The sequence below is a fragment of the Martes martes genome (assembly GCF_963455335.1).
Source record: "Martes martes genome assembly, chromosome: 5".
Lineage (NCBI taxonomy): Eukaryota > Metazoa > Chordata > Mammalia > Carnivora > Mustelidae > Martes > Martes martes.
Window position 1 is genome coordinate 132,214,603 of NC_137892.1, and position 22,710 is coordinate 132,237,312.

General features: G+C 41.0%; 1 protein-coding gene across 5 annotated transcripts in view; it reads right to left on the reverse strand.

Moving 5' to 3' along the window:
* ZNF131 (zinc finger protein 131) overlaps positions 1-15,526 on the reverse strand; it is a 30,765-nt gene extending 15,239 nt beyond the window's left edge. The window contains exons 1-5 of one of the 5 annotated variants that reach the window (XM_080805029.1): positions 15,245-15,451; positions 14,830-14,990; positions 14,170-14,308; positions 13,012-13,113; positions 6,478-6,622 (exon numbers count right to left, since the gene is read on the reverse strand). In XM_080805029.1, coding sequence (XP_080661155.1) covers positions 6,478-6,622; positions 13,012-13,113; positions 14,170-14,293 — 371 coding nt within the window. In that variant the 5' untranslated portion in view covers positions 14,294-14,308; positions 14,830-14,990; positions 15,245-15,451. Of the gene's footprint in view, positions 1-6,477; positions 6,623-13,011; positions 13,114-14,169; positions 14,309-14,789; positions 14,991-15,244 lie in introns of those variants that run through there. The other 4 variants (XM_080805026.1, XM_080805028.1, XM_080805030.1 and 1 more) reach the window with 4 other exon arrangements.
* Between the last annotated feature and the right edge of the window lie 7,184 nt (positions 15,527-22,710).

Below are 22,710 nucleotides of genomic sequence, written 5' to 3' on the forward strand. Positions count from 1 at the left end.
GTTATACTGCTGCTTTTCCTGACTGATCTGCTGGTTCTGGCCACACCACTGTGCCCTTGAAACTAATCTGTGTCATATGTTCAGCTGTCTGGATCATCTGCAGTCTGATCATTCTGTGCCTAAAGCTACTCAATAATTGGCTGATAGTCAAGGTAGTGATGAACCCTGCAAGCTCCCTACCATCCAGATATAGATAATATAGAGCACTACAAAAGCCTCCTTCAACACAGACTTCGGAAGATTTCTGACTCTACTTCCCTTATCTCCTCTTTGTCCAAAAATCTGAGTAAGGCAGTTTGGTCATCGAACTCAGCCATCCCCAAAAAAGGGACCATCTCTTCTCAGCTGCTTCCTGGATAATGATCAAGACAAAATGGGTAGGAAGTTATAGAAACTTAATTGGAAATTTTGAATTCTGCCCTAACCATTCTTAGACACAATCCTTTTCTTTCCCTTGCAATGGCAATCCTGGCACAGCTTGGCTGGTGTTTCTTCCAGGTGACAGTCCAGTCAAAAGTGGTCTTAGCAATTATCATACTATCTCCCTGATATGAGGAAGCTGAGAGTCAATGTGGAGGGCCTGGGGGGTAGGAAAGGAATAAATGAAACAAGATGGGATCAGGAGGGAGACAAACCATAAGAGACTCTTAATCTCACAAAACTGAGGGTTGCCAGGGGGAGGGGGTAGGGAGAGGGTTGGGTTATGGACATTGGGGAAGGTATCCGCTATGGTGAGTTCTGTGAAGTGTAAACCTGGTGATTCACAGACCTGTACCCCTGGGGCTAACAATACATATTAATAAAAAAAATTTTAAAAATAAATTAAAAAAAAAAACTGGTCTTAGAAGATTCAAACTTGGGGCACCTGGGTGGCTCAGTGGGTTAAAGCCTCTGCCTTCAGCTCAGGTCATGATCCCAGGGTCCTGGGATCAAGCCCTGCGTCGGGCTCTCTGCTCAGTGGGGAGCCTGCTTCCCCCTCTCTCGCTCTGCCTGCCTCTCTGCCTACTTGTGATCTGTCAAATAAATAAATAAAATCTTAAAAAAAAAAAAAAAGATTCAAACTTAATTCCAATTCAGTCATCTGGATTCTTTTCTTGAACTGACATCATCTTACATCCTAAAAATAATGACCACTGGGTTGAAAATACTGCTTGCCACGTACACTTAAGAGTGGCCCTTGTGGGTGCCTAGGTGGCTTAGCTGGTTGAGTATCCAACTCTTGGTTTTGGCTCAGGTCATGATCTCAGGGTCCTGAGATCCAGTGCAGAGTCTGCTTGTTCCCCTCCCTCCCCCTCAACACCACCCCTGGCTCATGCTCGCTTGCCTGCTCTCTCTCAAATAAATAAAATATTAAAAAAAAAAAAGACTGGCCCTTTTGAGTCAAAATGGAAGAGATAATGGGTCTCTAAGTTTTATGAAAATGCCTTTGTGTCCCTGACCATTCTGGATGAAACGTCTGGGTAAGAGGAGGGGATAACTGGAAAAGGGGTGAAGTTACAGCTACTAGAATGGGACACAGTGATTCTATGGAGGTGAACGGAGAGCAACAACCCTGAACCTGCAAGAGAAAATCTTAGACTCAAGAGGTATGAGGGAGGAAGGTATTAATGGTCTTTGTCCTTTAAAAATGCCCCTATGGCCTTCCTCTGTAGGAAAATGCACTGATGCACCTCTCCCCTACTGTTGCAAGCAACTTTAAATCAACTGCTAGATCTACTCTCCCCTGCCCAGTGACTCTGACCATGATTTGATGATCATTTCCCTTAACTATACCCAGAAGTCTTTTGGAAACAGCAGGGGATGGCCAAGTTCCTACATGTTCCATATTGCCCCATTGCTATTCCTAAAGCTGAGGCTCAGTTCATGAGGTGGATAGTTACCACTCAAGTGGCATTCAGGTGCGTAAGACAAAGAATGGTTTGAACTGACTGCCTTCAGATGATCCCTCCAAAAAACAATGACCAGGTTCAATCCGGGAAAGGGGGAAGCCACATTTGAGGCTTCTGCCCCAGGAATGACGACGGTCCTATTCTGGGGCACAAACCATTGTAAACAACACTTTCTTTCCAACTCACCTATATGCCCTATATCCACCTATATCACCTATATCCACCTATAATACAAGAACATACTTCTTGTATTAGAGCCAGGTACTAACTTCCCTCCCCAAAAGTATGATGACCTGTGCTTCAGGGGTGGGCAGAAGAGATCATCTAGTTTTTAAGGAAACACCACTAACAGATCAGTTTAGTTCTCAGATGACAGAAGTGATGACCTCTCCAAAAACAAGGCAACTTTTGGGTACTTGGGAGTTTCCAGAAGAATAACTGACTTGTTATTTACTTGTTAAAACTACCTTGGGTAGTTTTCCCTACAACGGGAATCATCCAATTAAAAAGATGACACAAAATTTGTGTCTGACTTAAGCCTATGTGATCAATGACACCACTTGGGCCCTGGAAGTCATTCATATAAGCCTCAAATCACTGGTTAGGGTTATTATGGATGATAAATTTGCCCTAGACTTCCTCCCAGTGGACCAATGCAGAGACTGTGCAAGTGCGAAAAGATCTTGCTATACTTGGATTAATGCTTACCGCTAAGTGGAAAAGTCAACACAAAGACTAAAGATAAAAGCTACCTGGCTTTCTAAGTTGGTTGAGTCCAGGACCTCAGGGGAGTGAGTGGATGGTTAAGCTCAGCGCTGCAGGGTGACCACATCCTGTTGCTTCAAGTTCTGTTGACAGCTGCCTTAATTAAATCCAGTGTGGAAAAAAAAAAACTGAATGGATTAGGACCAGTCCCTACTGACTAGATTAATCAGAGTGGTCACAGAGTAGTATACTCATGGAAAAATTTACCAAAAGCTAAAATAATGTAGAAACAAAGATATTGTTGGAAGATACCTCTCCATGGATCCCTCATGTTTCTGCAAGTCTTGTAAACAAAGATACCTTTTGTTCTGGATCTTTTCAAGGTTGTCTCCACAGCAAATGGCCTTAGAAGAGAATGCTCATCTTCTCAAGTGGAGGACAGTTTCAATTATTGCCCAGTATAATGAAGATAACTGCCCCTCTAGGCAGGTTTGCTTGCACCTCATTATAAAAAAACTTCAGTTTCCTAAAGCCAGGTGTTCCTCAAATGTGATGTAAACCACTGTGAATACATATGGCACACACCTAGGCCACTGCTGTCACCCCTAAGGGATTTGGGGGGGGGGGCGCTGAGAAGGGCAAGAAAAACTGGTATAAGCATGGAGCTCATGCTGCTCCTTATGCTGTAAGAGAAATGAAGGCCCTTCCCTCTGGCTCAGGAGTCTCATGTCTTCTGCCAGCATCCAAAAAAAACTGGCAGGCCAATTTATAGCTTGCGAATAGGATTAAAATCTCAGACCCTTCACAGTTCTTGACAATAACCCAATTTAAAAATGGGCAAAAGATCTGCACAGACACCTTGCCAAAGAAGATAAACATATGGCAAAAAAGCACATGAAATAATTCTCATCATTAGTTGTAAGGGAAATGCAAATTAAAACCACTATATACCTACTAGCACAGTAAAATGAAAAGGCCGGATCATACCAAGAATTAGCAAGGCTGTGGAGCAACGGGAACTCTCAAATACTGCGAGTTGGAATGTAAAATGGCAAAACAATTTGGAAAACAGTTTGCTTAAAAAAAATTAAATATACCTACTATACAACCCAGCTGTTCCACTCCTAGATACTTACTGAGAAATGAAATAGCCACTTTATTTGTAATAGGTGGAAACACCATCAACAGGTGGTACAGCCATACAATTGAATACCACTTGGTAATAAAAGAGAACAAAATACTAATATCCACAACACTGACATACCTCTAAAACATAACGCTAAGTGAAAAAAGTCCAACACAAAAACTACACTCCATTTATATGACATTCTAAATAAAATACAACTACAGTGATAAAGATCAAATCAATGGGGGGCGCCTGGATGGCTCAGTGGGTTAAAGCCTCTGCCTTCAGCTCAGGTCATGATCCCAGGGTCCTGGGATCGAGCCCCTCATCTGACTCTCTGCTCAGCGGGGAGCCTGCTTCCCCCTCTCTCTCTGCCTGCCTCTCTGCCTACTTGTGATCTCTGTCTGTCAAATAAATAAATAAGATCCTTAAAAAAAAAAATCAAATCAGTGGATAACTGAAGCTGGGGATGAGGGCTGACTAAAGAGTCATGAGAAAACCTGGGATGATGGAAATGTTCCCATGGCTTGATTATGGTAGGGATTACACCAATGTATACAACTGCCAAAATTCAAACGCGGTATTAATCTGGTGAATTGTTTTACACGTAAATTACACCAACAGGCTGGAGAGGAAAAATCTGCTTCCTAACAAATTATCAAGAACTCTGTCCTACACAGCTTCAAACAAACAATAATGCAACTCCAGCAAAGCAAAATAAGGTCCTCATACTTTCCTCAGTGTCATTCAAAAAGATGACACTATATTCCAAAAATACTTGCATACTGTGAATGTGAGCAGAGCACCTAATTCACCTTTTGAATCTGCAAAACATTATATAATAATCTCAATACAGAGTTGCCTTAATCAGTCAATTTAACCACAACTAAATTAATTTTTATTTCTAAATTGCATTATTATAAACTGCCAATACATAAAGCTGCTGTCTTCCTGTTTGTAAAGAACTCTTCAGAGTATACTGCATGCCAAACTGGTTCAAGAAACAATTCAACATGTAACTGTATTTATATTGAAAGCATTCACTTATGGTTTTAATTACTGTAAGGATCCCACTCTTATGATAATAAATCTTCCAGAAGGTTCTAAATAGGCAGGCTTGGGAAAACAGCTGTGCCCAGTTGTTCTTACCTTCATCTCCCAATGACTATACACATGAACTCAATTCCTAACCCTCCCAAATCCAACCTGGGGTATTGTCAGAATATGTTCCACAGCTCTGCTGTCAAGGACTTCCCCCACAGTGAGATACTACTCACTACTTTGAGCAAAGGGACCACACAGATAGAACATTTTTCCAAAAGGTCCTCATCCAGAATTTAACCACAAATCTGATGTTGCCCCATCCATACTGTATTCCCTTTACTTGCATTTTGAAAAAGTACGGCATCATCAGATATATATCCTTAACACACCTCAATTTTGTTGTGCATGTCTCAGCTCTCCCTACAGGAGAGTGCTGATCCGTTTTTAATCAGCATGCACCCATCCATCCATTCACAAATGTGTACCACACACCTACTATGTGCCAGGCACTAGGCATCAGAGAATACATACACACCAAGCTCTTGGATTAATCTTGAATTCTGTCATCAAACTAATTAAAATGGAAAAATGGTACTTATGGATGATTACAGTTCAATTATTTCTTAGAATTATTCTAAATTACATCTTTTGACTGAACCACACCAGTGAGTTGGACTAAATCATGTTGCCCCGTTTCTAACTGAGTTCACCAAACTGCGCTTTAGTGTTATGCCAACGACTATACTAAGGTCATAAGAAACAGAGCCAGGAGATATAAAATTGTAAGACCAGTTCAATTTGGAATACTATATGTCAGATACCATGCTAAATACTTTAGATGCATTAATTCATTTAACCCTCACAAATAATCCTATGTAGAAAGGACCATTATCCCCATTTGACAGATAAGGAAGTTAAGTTGCTGACAGGTCGAGTAACTTCATAAAGGTCACACAGTGGTAGAGCTAGGATGTCACCCAGGTTACCAGACTCAAGAACTCTTGTTCTTAGTCACTATATTACGGTGCCAATATTCATTATGTAAGAAGGTGGAACTCTTTATTCGTTATATCATTTAATGTATCACTTAATACATACTCTCTATGAGAAATTTTCTGTCTTATACCAGGAATTGCTTCTAAGCAACTGGTTTGCTCTCATAACCATGCATAATGTAACTTAGGATTTTTCTTTCCTTTCTCTTTGCACTAGTTGCTTTAGAGTTCAGAGCAAGATTTAGCCCATCTAGCAAGTATACAGACTTAAACGGCAGGTGTACTGGCTACCATATTTCTAACTTCACTGATTATCGCCCCCACCTCATCTATTAATCTTCATTCATTTCCTCACTTATTTTTAAACAGTATTAGGTTAATCTTGGTAAGCCAAACCCTTTTTAGAGTAAGGCTTCGTGCAATTAATAACTCAAATCCAACGGAACAGTTTACAGGGACCCAGATAACTCCTTAAATGCTGCCTAGTTCTCCTCACTAGACACAAAACATGCTACTTTAGTTAACCTTAGCAGTGTTTACATAAGGACAAGAAATCAAGTGTGAAAGAAAGAGCAATCAGTATCCAGAATTTTACAGATCCTTAAACAGTCTTAATTTTGAAATGTCAGTTGTTTATGGCATAACATATAATAAAATCTTGACTAATAAGGTGTACACGACTGAGTATAAATAACTGTGTCACTAAGAAAGTAATTACCTAACTTCAAGGGCTTTGATAGCTTCTAGCATTTGTAGGAACTCTGCTGCTTTCCATACATCATTGGCTTCTTCTTCTCCTTGTATCATTAATTTTGCTGTATATGTGAACTCAATTAAATGACGGAAGGCCATTTTACTAACACCTGTAGAAAAAGAGATGTCCATTAGCATGTACTCACATTGATTCAAAAGTTCTAACATTAGTAAAGAAAAAAAGCGCAGTGTTCAAAACCTGATTAGTATCTGAATTTTAGAAAATTATTTCCTGGTGGAATTTTCATTAATGGTACAGTAAGACTGTACCAAGTTCCAGCAATAACTACCAAAGTGCTTTAAGATCTTTCCCAAAGATTTCTAAGGCCCTTATGACCTACCTACCTACTCAAATATATGAATGGGCTATTACAGGTCAGACATGCTACTTTACTGTAAGGATCTCTGCATCAACTCAGCTCCGAATCTTCAAGGGCTTTCCACAGTTCAGCAAATAACGTTCCATACCACTCTGCCTTTATTTCAAGGTACTTCACATTATTTCACTATTTACCACTATCTTTCCTTCCAAATTTTAAACTCTATAAATTCCATACTATATACTGATCTTCAAACCCTTCACTTCTAAAACTTCCTTGTCTTTATTAACACTTACCCTCCTTCCTGAATGCTTAATCACTTTATCTTTGTACAAATCCTACCACCCTTGAAGGCTCAATTCTAATGCCACATACTAAATGAAACTTTAATGGTCTATGCTTTCCCCCACCCCTCAGGTGAACTCTGTACTTGTTCTGACAATTACAACTCATGGGCATCTCTTGATTCTAAGCTACTTGAGGGAAATGATTTTTGTCTCTGTACACTCACCTCACAGTATCTAACACAATGCTCCCTAAAATGGAGACACACAAAGTAGGAATGAATAAGAGCTAAAGTCACTTTCAAAATTAAGCTTCCATAATTCCAACTTTTCTTTACAAGTTTTAGGTTTAAATTTTGGCCCAAAAGACACTCTATTTCTTTGTGCTCTTCAATGCTATATATTATTATTTCAATCTGCTAATGCAAGGCTACAAAAATCTAAAGAAACAAAGAGAAAATTACTTTATTTTTAAAAGACTTTTAAGTAATCTTCTACACCCAACTTGGGGTTTGAACCTACAACCCTGATATCAAGAGTCACATGCTGCACCGTCTGAGCCAGACAGGTGTCCCAAAAGAAAACTACTTTTAACACAGAATTTTCACACTAAAAAATGCCCATGTCCAAACTGCATACAATATACACAACAGCAAATATAAAAATACTTTTATGTTCTTCCTATATACTTTATATACCTGAATAAGCAAACTAAAATAACTGGATTCTTTGAAGGTTACTTTTGAGTCTCCTAAATCTTTTTTTCCTGGTTATTCTTTTGACCATGTTATTCTTTATTATAGAAGAGTAACTAAATTTTTTTAAGGAGTTTTAACCAAATATTTAAAAGTGCAACAAAAGTCCATTCTAAAAACATGTGTAAATTTTTCTTGAAGTGGAATGAGATTTTGATTTTTAATCAAACACACACACATAACACTACAAATACCAAGCACAACTCTAAACGCCTCACAATTATTAACTCAATCCTCACAACAATCCTATAGAGAACTTTATTGTAACCTCCATTTTACAGATAGAAAAACTGAGGCACAGAAATTAACTGTGACTTTGGCAAGTTACTTGAGTGATGAAAACTAGAATCAACCCCAGATGGCCCGACTCCTAAGTCCAAAATAAAGATGTATACATTAAAAAAAAAAAAAAAAGATTTTTACATAAGATGACAGCAGGAAACATTCAAGCTTAGAAGAGTTTGAATACCTATGACTTCATTCACTGCAGGCTCATAGTCTCTCTCTCTTTTTTTTTTAAGATTTTATTTATTTGACAGGCAGAGATCACAAGTAGGCAGAGAGGCAGGCAGAGAGAGAGAGAGAAAGGGAAGCAGAGAGCCCGACGTGGGGCTCGATCCCAGGACCCTGGGATCATGACCTGAGCTGAAGGAAGAGGCTTCAACCCAGAGCCACCCAGGCGTCCCAGGCTCATAATCTCTTACTCGTAATTCCAAAGTCCCCCAAATCTCTTAAGACTGAAGTTTTCCCATAAATTTGGAAGCAAAATTTGACTTGAACTGACATGGGGCTATTTATAGTCTTTATCCCACTTAGAGTAAATATTAATATGCTACTCTTCCAAAATACTATTTGGTTATAGGATGTCACCCTAGACCCCACTGGGAGTATCACATTACACAGACTGCATTATCTTTAGAAAATTTGTTATTTCAAGAAACATCTGGCCTCCAAGGATTTGAATAAGGAACTGTAGACTTACTTCCCAATTCTGGTTAATCAGAATCATTGTAGACTTAATTAAAGGATGGGTCTCTGATCTCCAGAATCAAAAGTGGGACAGGCAACTTCTTTTCTTTTTTTTTAAATAAGCATCTTAGGTGCTTCTTAAGTTGCCAGTCCAGCATTAGTTCTAGGAATAAATCACTGACCTGATCAGCTAACATGAACTAAACTGGTAACACCTGCCCAGGTAAGTGACATGGTGACAGATGCAATTATGAAGACACTATTCCCCATCAGGACTAGTCTGGTAACTTTCAAATCCCAGCCTACTTACTAATTAATCCCTTGCTCCTTTTATAACAGAAGTGTGCAGGAGAAAGCAATTTTTCTGAGTATCTAAAGAAACTGTTAATATGAACACCTTAACCTGAATCTTCTTTTTTTCACTTAGGAAGACGCAAAAAAGGGTAGCATTCTAGATCTATAGAATGACGTCATTATTCATATTTTAGAGATAGGGGTTCCAATTCTAGCTAAGAGGAAGAAAACACACTCATCCACTCCCCACACTCCATCTTGTCCACCGCTTAAAATCATAAGTCCTGGGAAGAATACATAAAGCAAATGTATTCTGAAATACATTTGATAAGGATTCTGAAAGACAAACAGAAACAAGCAGGCTGGGGAGAGAAATCAAAACTCAAAGAACAGCAGTGAGTTTCCTGGGATTTTATTTTTCCTCCCACATATCCCAACTTGACTTGAAGACAGCCCAAATACCACTCCTAGGTAGCACGAACAGATAAAAAAGCTGCAGAAGAAACTCTTTCTGGCTAGAGAACCAGAAAAGGGAATGGAGAGTATAAGCAGGTCCAGAAATACTTGGTTTTTATTCCTCTCAGCCCTGCCTCAAAGCAAGTTCCAGTTCTGATGCTGCATACTGGTGGCTGGTGGCCACCAAGCAGGTATTAATCCTTAGAGAAACTTCTTCTTTCTGACAGAGCTAGGAAACATACTATGATCTGAAGAGCATGGAGAGAAATCTTGTTTTTTTTCCTCTCACCGCTTTGTCTAGGAAAGAGATCCCACTGTGGGAAGCATATGATAGCACATGGAAGCTAAAACCCCAGTTTTCTAGCCAATCAGGAAAAGTTACTCCTTGGCGGTAAAGTGCAGAAGTCAGAAGAAGAAACTAGAGAAAGGTCCTCTGTGAATAAGTTTTGCTCTAGCCACCGAGCTACTCATGTAGAACTGAGCTGAGGCAGCACAGCAAAGGGTTTGAGTACTGCACTATGATGCTGACTACCACCCAGGTGAGCACACCTGGGACCTGAACACAACAAAAGTTTTGAAAACAAAATTGGAATTACATCCACAGTCCACATAAGGCAATCTGAACCTAAAGCAGGTTGACTGCCTGCTAGAAACAAAGCAAACCCAAAACAAAACAAAATAAAATGTATTCTTCAGAGGATTTTAACAGCAGAGTATCATAAAATTCAAAATGCCATGGCATAATGCAAAATTACTTGACGTATCCTACATAATTTAAAAAATATATATATACACACACACATATATGTATATACATATATATACACATATGCATTAGCCAACATGTCCAAGCTTATACAAATGACAACAGTAAAGGAAACTTGGGTTTTCGAATTACACGCCCAGGCTTTTTCTATAGCCAGGTGACCTAGACAGGTTGTACAGTGATCCCAAAGTTAATGGCTAAGAAAACACCGAGCCAAATTGATTTTTTTAAACCTGAATCTGGCAAGTAACAAAAACAGAAATGTTCTTACATTCTGTTTTCTCATTTGTCCATAAAGCTTCTAAGTGCTATACTATAATGAAGATAGTAGCTCAGAGGCGCTAAAAGGCACAAGAAACAATCTCAAGGTGATCAGTCTCTAGAAGAGAAGACCCTACTTCTCCAGATATACTCTTTGCTCCAAAAGCAATGCATATTCTAGCCTGGGCCACTTGTTGTTATTGTTGTTGTTTTTAATCTTTTTTTTTTATAAACATATAATGTATTATAAGCCCCAGGGGTACAGGTTTGTGAATCACCAGGTTTACACACTTCACAGCACTCACCATAGCACATACTCTCCCCAATGTCCATAATCCCACCACCCTCTCCCTCACCACCAAGGGCCACTTATTTTTTGACTGTTTAAGATTCTGCCTAAAAAGCAGAAGTTAGGGGGACCTGGATGGCTCAGTCGGTCGGGCGTCTGCCTTAGGCTCTGGTCATGATCCCAAGTCATGGGATCAAGCCCTACATCGGGCTCCCTGCTCCATGGAATCTCCTGCTTCTCCCTCTGCCACTCCCCCTGTTTGTGCTCTCCCTTTCTGTCAAATAAATAAATAAATAATCTTTAAAAAAAAAAAAAAAAAAAAAAGCTTAAGTCAACTCCTTTTTAAAATTGTTCCTCTCTCTAAGGTAGACCAGACTATTCATTCTCTCTCTTCAGCTACATCACTCCACAATAAAAGTCTCTGTAACACTTTGGTATTCCTTTCTATACCTATTGGTCACCTGTGATTAAATCTGCAAATTCTTTAAGGGCTATCTTATTCATCAGTTCTTCACTTCCTGATTCTACTACAGTGCACAACATATAACAAGTATTCAATATGACAAACAGACCCAATTTATAAAGCTTTGACAGTGCATCAAGCACTACGCTCAGCACTCTGCATATGTTATTTCAATTAATCATTACAGGGGCGCCTGGGTGGCTCAGTGGGTTAAAGCTGCTGCCTTCGGCTCAGGTCATGATCCCGGCGTCCTGGGATTGAGCCCCGCATCGGGCTCTCTGCTCAGCAGGGAGCCTGCTTCCTCCCTTCTCTCTCTGCCTGACTCTCTGCCTGCCTCTCTGCCTACTTGTGATCTGTCAAATAAATAAATAAAATCTTTTAAAAAAAAAATTAATCATTACAAGCCTATAAAGTAATAAGGCCTCTTCAGATGAGGAAGAAAATATGCAACTGAAGTAAAATAACTTGCATGGCATCACACAGTATCTCAGGTAAATAAATGGATGAAATCTTGCCCTGTAATAGAAACCAATAGTGTACAGGCAGCTAGATTCTCACTTTAGTAAGCTCTGTGGATTTCCATTATGCCTGTGGCTCTGTCCATCACAGATAATGAGAAGATTATCTATGGATGTATCAACCAGAATGTTAGATAAACTGAAATGTACCCAAAAGAGGACCGTGCTTAACTTTTTCATTTTCTTTACTCCCCAGGGCACCAAATTTCCCCAAGGGAATAGCGTTTCTAGGCAACTCATTCATAACAAAGAATATATACACCGTGAAAAAGATACAAATCCAAGAACACTGAAAGAACTAAAATTCTGTATTTATGTAGGCAAGCTTATTTATTTCCTACAGTTTTGAACAACAGGGAGGAATAGCTAATGTAGCAGTATAAGCCAAAAGCATAGTAATTAATAGCGTCAAGTGAATCCCTTGCTAGCTGGACAATACTGAGCAACTAACAATTTATAACCTGTTCCCTGATGTGTAAATTGGAAATAATACCACTTATTTCAAAGGATTGCGGCAAATCTCAGAAAAGGCACACAAACGCAAAGCACTATAGCTAGCACTTAGGGAAGCTATTATTATAAAAAATCAAGCAAGTACCAAAATCATTTTCTACTTTAAGGCAGTATCTACTGAATGATTCCTTCCATCCCAGACTCAAACCACTAGAACTTCTGAAAGCTACTTCAGTTCATCTTTCCTAGCCTTTTCCGTATTATGGCAGCCCATTTCATTTTGTGCGTGTCATATGTACCTTTGCTAATAAAGAACCTTCTACTGTAACATGCAGCATCCCCACCAGTCTGAAACTTTGGCCCACTGAACAAAGATGGGATTCACTTTTAATACAAATTTTCCAAAGAGAGTGACCACTGGTTTTAGAAGTGTTGAAAAGACTCCTTTAAGAGACCAACATCTACCATCTAATGTAAGAGTTTTTCCTGACAGATCATTTTACCAAGCACTTTACTGAAACTAAGAATTCTCAAGTGTCAAAAGAACAATTTATCCAGTCACCTAATAGGAACCATTGATGCCTATTTCCCATGGTATCTTGCTAAATTAACTAACACTTCTTCAACAATTATAATGTTTGCTAAGTATTGTATTTAAAATAAGCATTTACCTTCTATCTCCACCAAAGGTTCCTGAGTAAACTCCTGAAAGAATTTGTAGAAGAACTTACTGCAAGCAGCCAAAACAGCCTTGTGGGCCTTAAAATGGTGTCCTAGATTAAAAAGATTAAAAAAAAAAAAAAGAAAAAGAAAAAAAAAAGAGAATCACATATATTCAAAAATCAAAAGTAAAACCAAAAAACAAAGTAGGAAATTATATAAAGCAGACCTTTCTCCATAATATAATCATAATACTATATAAATTACTGAACTAAAATCAGAATGTTCTTAGTAGCTATCTCAACAAACTTCAATTTTAATTAGACACGAAGCCAGATCTTTACCTCAAAGACTTTATTAAGTCAGTTTTATAAAAGCCAGTTTACAAAACTAAAAGAGGTACGGAGCTTCTTACCACTTAAAGAGTCCAAAGTAAATCCTATTCATGTAAAACTCCTACTTATAAACACAACCCAAAATGTTACATACATCATTTGGAAAGAGAGAACAAAAACCCATAGAATAAGCATAAAGCTGGATGTATTTGCTCTGGAAAACATGTTAATAATGCCTAATATCTGGAAGTGGTAGATCTACAATACAGCAGATCTATAATAAAGAATAGCCTGCCTTGAGATGCCTATTTTCACTAAATAGGAAAGATACCTGAGCTGCGTTTGCCTCCATTATAAGGACAACAACTAATACTGGTAAAGACCCCATTTGATTTGAGGTTTCCCAAAGAGGGTACCAGCACTGCAAAGGAATCTCACATTCTCCCTCCAAGACCATCTGGGAAACTAGAAAGAATCAACACTTCCCAGATGATTGCTGTGAAAGTCTCCTCAAAGCAGCTTATGTATGGAAGGCTATAAACCAAAAATTTAGAGATATTCTCCCCATATCCAACACCATCATCTTGCACTCAAGGGTGCAATGGGAAAACGTACACAGGCTGCAAAGAAGTTAAGATTATGTTGAAAGCATGACCAGCCAACTAGCCTTCTGCAACATGGTCTACAGTGAGTGGGCACTGACAAGTCCCTGCCAGGTCCCAGCGCACACTCAATAGGCACAGGCCATACAAGGGGGGTATAAAAGGAGGGTGGGGGAAGGGGAGATAAGAACCGAAGCCACAAATTCGCTGCTCTGCCCACCACTCTACCCACCGTCGACAATCAGAGTGATGTCAGTAAACCGATCCTGCTCTCGCTGTTCATTCAATCGGTCCAGGATCATTTTATGATGTTCCGGGAACTCCTGAAGGCATTCCATCGTCTCTTCGGCCTCCATGGCCGTCGGGTTGCTCTACAAAAGAGGAGCATGATAATGCACACCCATGAGCTCGGGCTGAGGCACAAAACCCCTAAAGCCTGAAACAACAAAAAACAAAACCCCAGCTACGTGAAAAGAAAGGGGGGGGGAGGGGGAGGCAAGAAGAGAGGAAGGCGAGGGAAGAAAGAAAGGCGAGCCGGGTGGCCGCCGCGCGTTGGGGGCCGGAGCCGCGGCCGCGGGACTCCGAGCCTGACCTAATTGGAGTCGGGAGACGCGAGCTGAAGCGGGGTGGGCAGAGCGCCGGAGGCTCCGGGCGCCGGGGCGCGCAAGTCCGGCAGAGGAAGAGACCCGACAGCCGTGGCGGCCCCCTAACGGCCCGCCAAGCCCTTCTGCCCGGCCCTGGCTCCCGCCGCCCAGGGACCCGGTCCGGCCCGCGGCCCACAACGACTCCCGGGTCGCCTCTCCCTCCCCCGCCCTCCCTCTTCTCCCCCGCCCCGACCGGGCCGGCACTCACTCAGGGAAGGAGGAGCGGCCCGGGTCTGCGCGTCACTTACGTCGACGTGCTGCGTCACGCGCTGGGCTCCGGCTGACGCGGACGCCGACCAAGCGTCTACCACTGAGGAAACGGGTCCCACCCCCACCCGCCCGACTAGTAGCGGGCGGAGTCAAGCGGGGGGTTTGACGCTGGCCGAGAGTGAGGCTGCGGCCGCTAACGCTAAAAGGAGGAAGTCCGGTCAAGGGGGGGGGGTGGGGGAGGAGGCACTGGGTCAGCTCAGAGCCCGGCTGTGCCCGGGGCGGGGTTCCTAAACCACCGCCTTTCCACCCCCCCCCACCGCGGGCCCCCGGGTGTGAGCGCTTCCGACCCCGACCTCGGAATAAGCTCGCTACTCGTTCCCGGTGCGCTTTTATTCCGCGACTCCTCCAGCCCCGCCCCCCTTTCCTCCCAAGCTTTAGGTTGGCCAGCCTTACCTAGCTCGTGATCCTCCCTTTCTCCTCTCCGGCCGTCAGAGCTTCTCCTTCCTCGCTCTCCCCTCTCGGGGCGAAACTCAGCCCACACTGTTCCCTAGCCCTGAGCAGCGCCTCGCCCTCCATTTCCTCGCGAGTGCCCGGACGCTGCCTCCGCTGGGTCTGGCCGGCGCACGTGCGCTCGCTCCGAGACCCGGACGGCCGCGCCGCGGGCGGCGGCCACGGGCGCGAGCACGTTCGGGCCGCCTGGGACCTTCCTCCCGGGTGCCCGCCCTCTCCACGCTCCGCAGGCAGCACGTGTTTGCTGGGCTCAGGAGCTGGATCTGCTTGGATTATTTACGCATGATGGTAGTACTCCAGCTCTCCACTCCCAACCCCCCGCGCTTAAAGAGGCCGGTGACTTACGATCAGCCTCCCTTGGCTAGGCAGTCACTCATTCACCTGGGGAAAAAAAAAAAAAGCTCTTGGAGGATAACGTGTCCAGAGGTTACTTTCTTCTCGCAGAAGAAAAGAGAATGGGGAATTAGGGGAAGACTCAAATAGCTGGCTATATGGAGGAGTGAGTGTAATTATTTCAACAGACATTTATTGAGAGCCAGCGCTGTGCTGGGGACTGTTCAGGGGACTGGGAAATCAAGTGGTGAACAAGGGGTGTGTGGTTTCTGCCTTCCTAATCTTAGTCTGATAGAGGAGGTACATATTTTGTACAGTTAATTGCCTGGGTGCAGAGTTCCGAGTGTTAAGAGATGTGAAGAACAGGGGCGGTTAAGGAAAGCTAGTGGCCTGTCGGAAGCAATATGAAGTCCGAGAGTTCTTAACCAAGTGCACAGCACATTCAGAGGCAACGAGATTATAGCATTTTGAGAACTAAAGAAATGTTGGTGAGACAGACCCACAGGGGCCTTGTAAACAGTGTTAAAGATGATAGATTTTCCTATGATCGCAAAGGGAAACCTTGAAGCTTGAGCAGGCTGGTGACATTTTAAGATTTACTTACTTTTTAGAGAATTCTAGCCCTAGTATGGACGACAGACTAAATGGGAGAGGGTGCAAGGAATAGAGACCAGTGGGAGGCTATTAGTAATCTAGATGAAATTATGGTGGCAAATGGGATTAGACCATTAGGTGGAATCCAGAAATAGGATCAACGTTGACTGGAAAGCATGTCATGGGTACTAAATAAATGTTGGCTATTTCATGGTGAGAGAAAAGAACACTCAAGAATGGCTCCTAGATTTCTGGCTTGAGTGGATGGATTGTTGGAACAATTTTACCAAAATGGAGACTGTAACTGGAGAAAATGATTGGGGAGAAAGGATGAAGAGGGAAGAGATCATTTTAAGGAGACAGATAAATACAGATGATATCAGGGTGCCTGGGTGGCTCAGTCATTAAGCTGCCTTCAGCTCAGGTCATGATCCCAGGGTTCTGGGATCACACCGGCATCAGGCTCCTTGGTCAGCAGGAAGCCTGCTCCTCCCTCTCCCATTCCCCCTAGTGTTCTGTCTCTTGCTGTGTCTCTGTCAAATAAATAAATTAAATCTTTAAAAAATAAATAAACAGGGGCGCCTGGGTGGCTCAGTGGGTTAAGGCCTCTGCCTTCGGCTCAGGTCATGATCCCAGGGTCCTGGGATCGAGCCCCTCATCGGGCTCTCTGCTCAGTGGGGAACCTGCTTCCTCCTCTCTCTGCCTGCCTCTCTGCCTGCTTGTGATCTCTGTCTGTCAAATAAATAAATAAATTTAAAAATAAATAAATAAACACAGATGATGTCAACAAGGCATTTTATATGTGGACCTGTGCAGAATTCAGGGGAGAGAGTTTTAGGAATTTGGAAATTTTTAGCATTAAGTGGGTATTGAAGCAATGAAAACAGATTTTTTTCATCCATCCTATTGCAAAATTAATTAATTAAGATTTTAATTCCAATATAGTTAACATACAGTGTTATATTTTCAGGTGTACAGTATAGTGATTCAGTAATTCCATACATCACCCGGTGCTCATCACAAGGACACTCCTTAATCCTCCTCATCTTTTTTCACCCATCCCCCACCCACCTTCCCTCTGGTAACCATCAGTTTGTTTTCTATAGAGTTAAGAATCTGTTTCTTGGTTTGTCTTTTTTTCCTTTGCTCATTAAATTCCACATGAGTGAAATCATATGGTATTTGTCTTTCTGACAGACTTATTTCACTTAGCATTATACTCTCTAGCTCTATCTACATCCTTGCAAATGACAAGATTTCATTTTCTTAAATGACTAATATACATATACCACTTCTTTATCCATTTAGGTATTGATGGACACGGGTTATTTCCATAATTTGGCTATTGTAAATAATGCTGCTATAAACATAGGGGTGTGTGTATCCCTTTGAATTAGTGTTTTTGTGTTCTTTGGGTAAATACCCAATGGTGTGATTTCTGGATTGTAGGTTAGTTCTATTAACTTTTTGAGGAAACGCTGTATGTTTTTCAGAGTGCCTGCACCAGTTTGCATTTCTACCAACAGTGCAAGAGGGTTCCTTTTTCTCCACACCCTCACCAACACCTGTTGTTTCTTGTGTTTTTGCCATTCTGACAGATGTGAGGTGATATCTCAGTTTGGTTTTATTTTGCACTTCCCTTATAATGGGTGATATTGAACATCTTTTCATGTGTCTGTTGGCCATCTATGTCTTTGGAGAAATGTCTGTTCATATCTTCTGCCCATTTTTCAATTGGATTATTTGGATTTTTTGGTGTTGAGTTGTATAAGTTCTTTCTATGGATACTAACTCTATTGAGGATGTTATTTGCAAATATCTTCTTTGTGCTTTTCTAGGATTTTAATGGTTTCAGATCTCACAGTTAGGTCTTTCAACCATTTTGAGTCTATTTTTGTCTATGGTGTGAGAAAGTAGTCCAGTTTTATTCTTTTACATGTTTCTGACCAGTTTTCCCAACAGCATTTGTTGAAAAGACTGTCTTTTTCCCGCTGGATATTCTCCCCCGCTTTGTTGAAGATTGACCATATAATTGGGTTTTCTGTTCTGTTCCATTGAACTATGTCTCTTTTTGTGCCAGTACCATATTGTTCTGATTATTACAGTTTTGTAATATAACTTAAAGTCCGGAATCGTGATGGCTCCATCTTTCCTTTTCAAAATTCCTTGGCTATCAGGGTCTTTTGTGGTTCCACATACATTTGAGGATTGTTTGTTCTAGTTCTGTGAAAAATGCTATTGGTATTTTGAGAGGGATTGCATTAAATCTATAGATTGCTTTGGGTAGTATAGACTTTTTAACAATATTTGTTCTTCCAGTAGTTGAACTTCTTTCCATTTCTTTGTGTGGTCCTATTTCTTTCATCAGTGTTTTATAGTTTACAGGATACAGATCATTTATCTCTTTAATAGGTTTATTCCAAGGTATCTTATTTTTGGCATAATTGTAAATGGGATTGTTTTCTTAATCTCTGCTACTTCATTAATAGTGTATAGGAATGGAACAGATTTCTGCCCATTGATTTTGTATCCTGCAACTTTACTGAATTCATTTTATCAGTTCTAGTATTTTTTTAGTGGAGTCTTTGGGTTTTCTATGTAAAGTATCACGTCATCTGCAAATAGTGACAATTTAACTTCTTCCTTACTGATTTGAATGCCTTTTATTTCGTTGTCTGATTACTCTGGCTAGGACTTCTGGTACTATGTTGAATAAAAGTGATGAAAGTGGACATCCTTGTCTTGTCCCTGATCTTAGGGGGAAAACCCTCAGTTTTTCCCTCTTTGAGTATATTTGCTGTGGGTTTTTCATAGATGGCCTTTATTATGTTGAGGTACGTTCTCCCTCTAAACCTACTTTGTCAAAGACATTTTTATCTGAGTGGTATTTTTTGCTGAATGCTTCTGTATCTGTTAAAATGATCATATGGTTTTTATCCTTTTTCTATTGACGTGATGTATTATATTGATTAGTTTGCAAATATTAAACCATCCTTGCAACCTGGAAATGTCACTTGGTCATGGTAAATGATGTTTTAAAATGTACTGTTGGATTCAGTTTGACAATATTTTGGTGAGGATTTTTGCATCTATGTTCATCAGAGAAATTGGTCTATAGTTCTCTTTTCTTATAGTATGTTTATGTGGTTTTGGTTATCAGGATGATACTGGCTTCATAAAATGAGTTTGGAAGTTTTCCTCCTATTTTTTGGAACAGTTTGAGAATAGGTATTAACTTTTTTTTTTTTAACGTTTGGTGGAGTTTGCCTGTGAAGCCATCTGGTCCTGGACTTTTGTTTGTTGGGAGTTTTTTGATTACTAATCCAATCTGCCTTGCTAGTAATCAGTATGTTCAAATTTTCTATTTCTTCCTGCTTCGGTTTTGATAGGTTGCATGTTTCTAGGAATTTATCCATTTCCTCTAAGTTATTCAGTTCGTTAGCATTTGGTTTTCATAATCTTCTCTTACACTTGTTTGTATTTCTGTGGTGTTGGTTGTTATTTCTCCTCTTTTGTGATTTTGGTTTTTTTGAGTGCCCCTGCCCCCCCCCTCAGTGAATCTGGCTAGAGATTTATCAGTTTCACTGATCTTTTCAAAGAACCAGCTCCTGGTTTGATTGATCTGGTTTTTAAAAGATTTTATTTATTCATTTGACAGAGAGAGACACAGTGAGAGAGAGAGGGGGAACACAAGCAGGGGAAGTGGGAGAGGGGGAAGCAGGTTTCCTGCCGAGCAGGGAGCCTGATGTGGGGCTCGATCCCAGGGCCAAGCTGAAGGTAGATGCTTAATGACTCAGCCACCCAGGCACCCCTTATTGATCGGTTCTATTGTTTTTTAAGTTTCTATATAATTTATTTCTGCTCTAATCTTAATTATTTCCTTTCTTCTGCTGGTCTGGGGTTTTGTTTGTTGTTCTCTTTCTATGTCCTTTAGGTGTGTAAGGTTAGGTTGTTTGAGATTTTTCTTGCTTTTTCTTGCTTCTTGAGGTAGGCCTGTATTGCTATATACTTCCCTCTTAGAACTGCTTTTGCTGCATCCCAGAGGTTTGGGACCACTGTGTTTTCATTTTCATTTGTTTCCATGTAGTTTTTAATTTTCTTTACTTTCCTGGTTGACCCATTCATTGTTTAGTAGCATGTTATTTAATCCCATATATTTGTGGTCTTTCCAGATATTTTCTTGTGGTTGATCCTTAGTTTCATAGTGTTGTGATCAGAAAAAATGCATGGTATGACTTTGATCTTTTTCAATCTGTTGAGACTTGTTTTGTGGCCTAATATGTGATCTATTCTGGAGAATGTTCCGTGTCCACTTGAACAGAATGTGTATTCTGCTGTTTTAGAATCAAATGCTCGGAATATATCTACTAAATCCATCTGGTCCAGTGCATCATTCAAAGCCACTGTTTCCTTGTTGGTTTTCTGTTTGGATGATGTGTCCACTGATGAAAGTGGAGTGTTAAAATCTCCTACTATTATTGTATTACTATCAGTTAATTCCTATATGTTTGTTATTAACTGTTTTATGTTGGGTGCTCCCATTTTGGGTGAATAAATATCTACAATTGTTTTATTTTCTTATCAGATTGTCACCTTTATTACTATACAGTGTCCTTCTTTGTCTCTTTTTACAGTCTTTGTTTTAAAGCCTATTTTGTCTGTTAGAAGTATTGCTACTCTGGCTTTCTTATGACATCCATTTGCATGATAAATGTTTCTCCATTCCTCAGTCTACAGGTGTCTTTAGGTCTGAAATGAGTCTCTCTACAGATGCATTTTTTTTTTTAAGATTTAATTTATTTATTTAACAGAGAGGGAGAGAGATCACAAGTAGGCAGCGAGGCAGGCAGAGAGAGGGGGGGAAGCAGGCTCGCCGCTGAGCAGAGAGCCCGATGCGGGGCTCGATCCCAGGACTCCGAGATCATGACCTGAGCCAAAGGCAGAGGCTTCAACCCACTGAGCCACCCAGGCTCCCCTGCATTTTGTTTTTTTATCCACTTTGTCACCCTGTGTGTTTTGATTGGAACATTCAGTCCATTTACATTAAAAGTAATTATTGATAGATATATATTTATTGCTATTCTGTTACTCGTTTTTGTAGTTTTTCTCTGATCCTTTATTCTCTTTCATGGTTTGCTGGTTTTCTTTAGTGATAAACTTTGATTCCTTTCTCTTTATCCTTTGCGTATCTATTAGTGGTTTTTTGATTTGTGGTTACCATGAGGTTTGTATATACATCTGCATATAGCAGTCTATATTAAGCTGACGGTCACTTAAGTTTGAACCCATTCTTTACTCCCCACCCCCCAGTGTTTTAGGTATTTGTCATATTTTATGCCCTTTTATTTTGTGAACACTTGACTGATGTTTTACAGAAATACTTATTTTTATTGCTTTTGTGTTTCCTTCTTTTCGTACTCTCACTCATCATCTTTCCTTTCCACTCACAGAGTCCCCTTTAATATTTCTTGTGGGGCTGGTTTAGTGGTCATGAATTCCTTTAGTTTTTGTTTGTCTGAGAAACTCGTTATCTCTCCTATTCTGAATGACAGCCTTGCTGGATGGAGTATTCTTGGCTGTAGATTTTTCCCATTCAGTACTTACCACTTCCTTTCATGGGCATATCATCCTTGGGTGGTCAAGAGACAAGGTTTGCTGGGGTCTTCTGGGGGAGAGGACCCCCAGCACCAGGACTGAGGCAGGTCTGGCTGGGGGGGTGGGGGTGGCACAGGATACAGCGTAAACCAGGTATGTCATGAGCCCCAGCACCACGCTGTTCCTGCAGGCGGCTCTGTGTTTTTGACAGGGGTGAGGGACAGAAATTCCTTTGTTCCTAGAGAAGTCCCTGCTCAGTCAATAGAACACACAATTCTTGATCTCAGGGTCATGAGTTCAAGCCCCAAGATGGATATGGAGCCCATTTTTTAAAAAATGAAAAATAAACAAACTCTGAGATTAGTAACTAACTCTCCCTCCCATAAACCTCAGGTGCCTTTCAAACTGCTGCTTCTCCACAGGCTGTTTGCTGTGCTGTTTCTTTAAGGGCAGGGACTCAGCTTCCTGTTGCCCTCTGGGTTATCTCAGAGCCAAGCCCTACTGGTTTCTAAAGTTCTAGGCTTTTAAGTCCCACTTGTAAGCACTCATGAAATTTGGCCCCTTTAATTTTCAAAGCCAAATGCTATGGGGATTTCTCTTCCCTCTCTCGGTTTCTTGATACGCTAGTCTGTTTCTTACCTGCCTCAATGCCTGAGGTTTCCTTCCTCCAGTGGTCAGAGCCACACGAAGGTTCCCATGAAGTTCTGGCCCTTCCTAACCTCTTCATTGTGGCTTCTTCCCTACATTTAGTTGTGAAGTTTGTTCGGCCAGTCTTTGAGTCTTTTTCTGTGTTCTTTGCTCTGGTACAAGTGTCATCTAGTTGTATCCATGGGACAAGATGAATTTAGGGTCCTCCTACTCTGCCATCCTCTTTAGAAGTCCCAGAT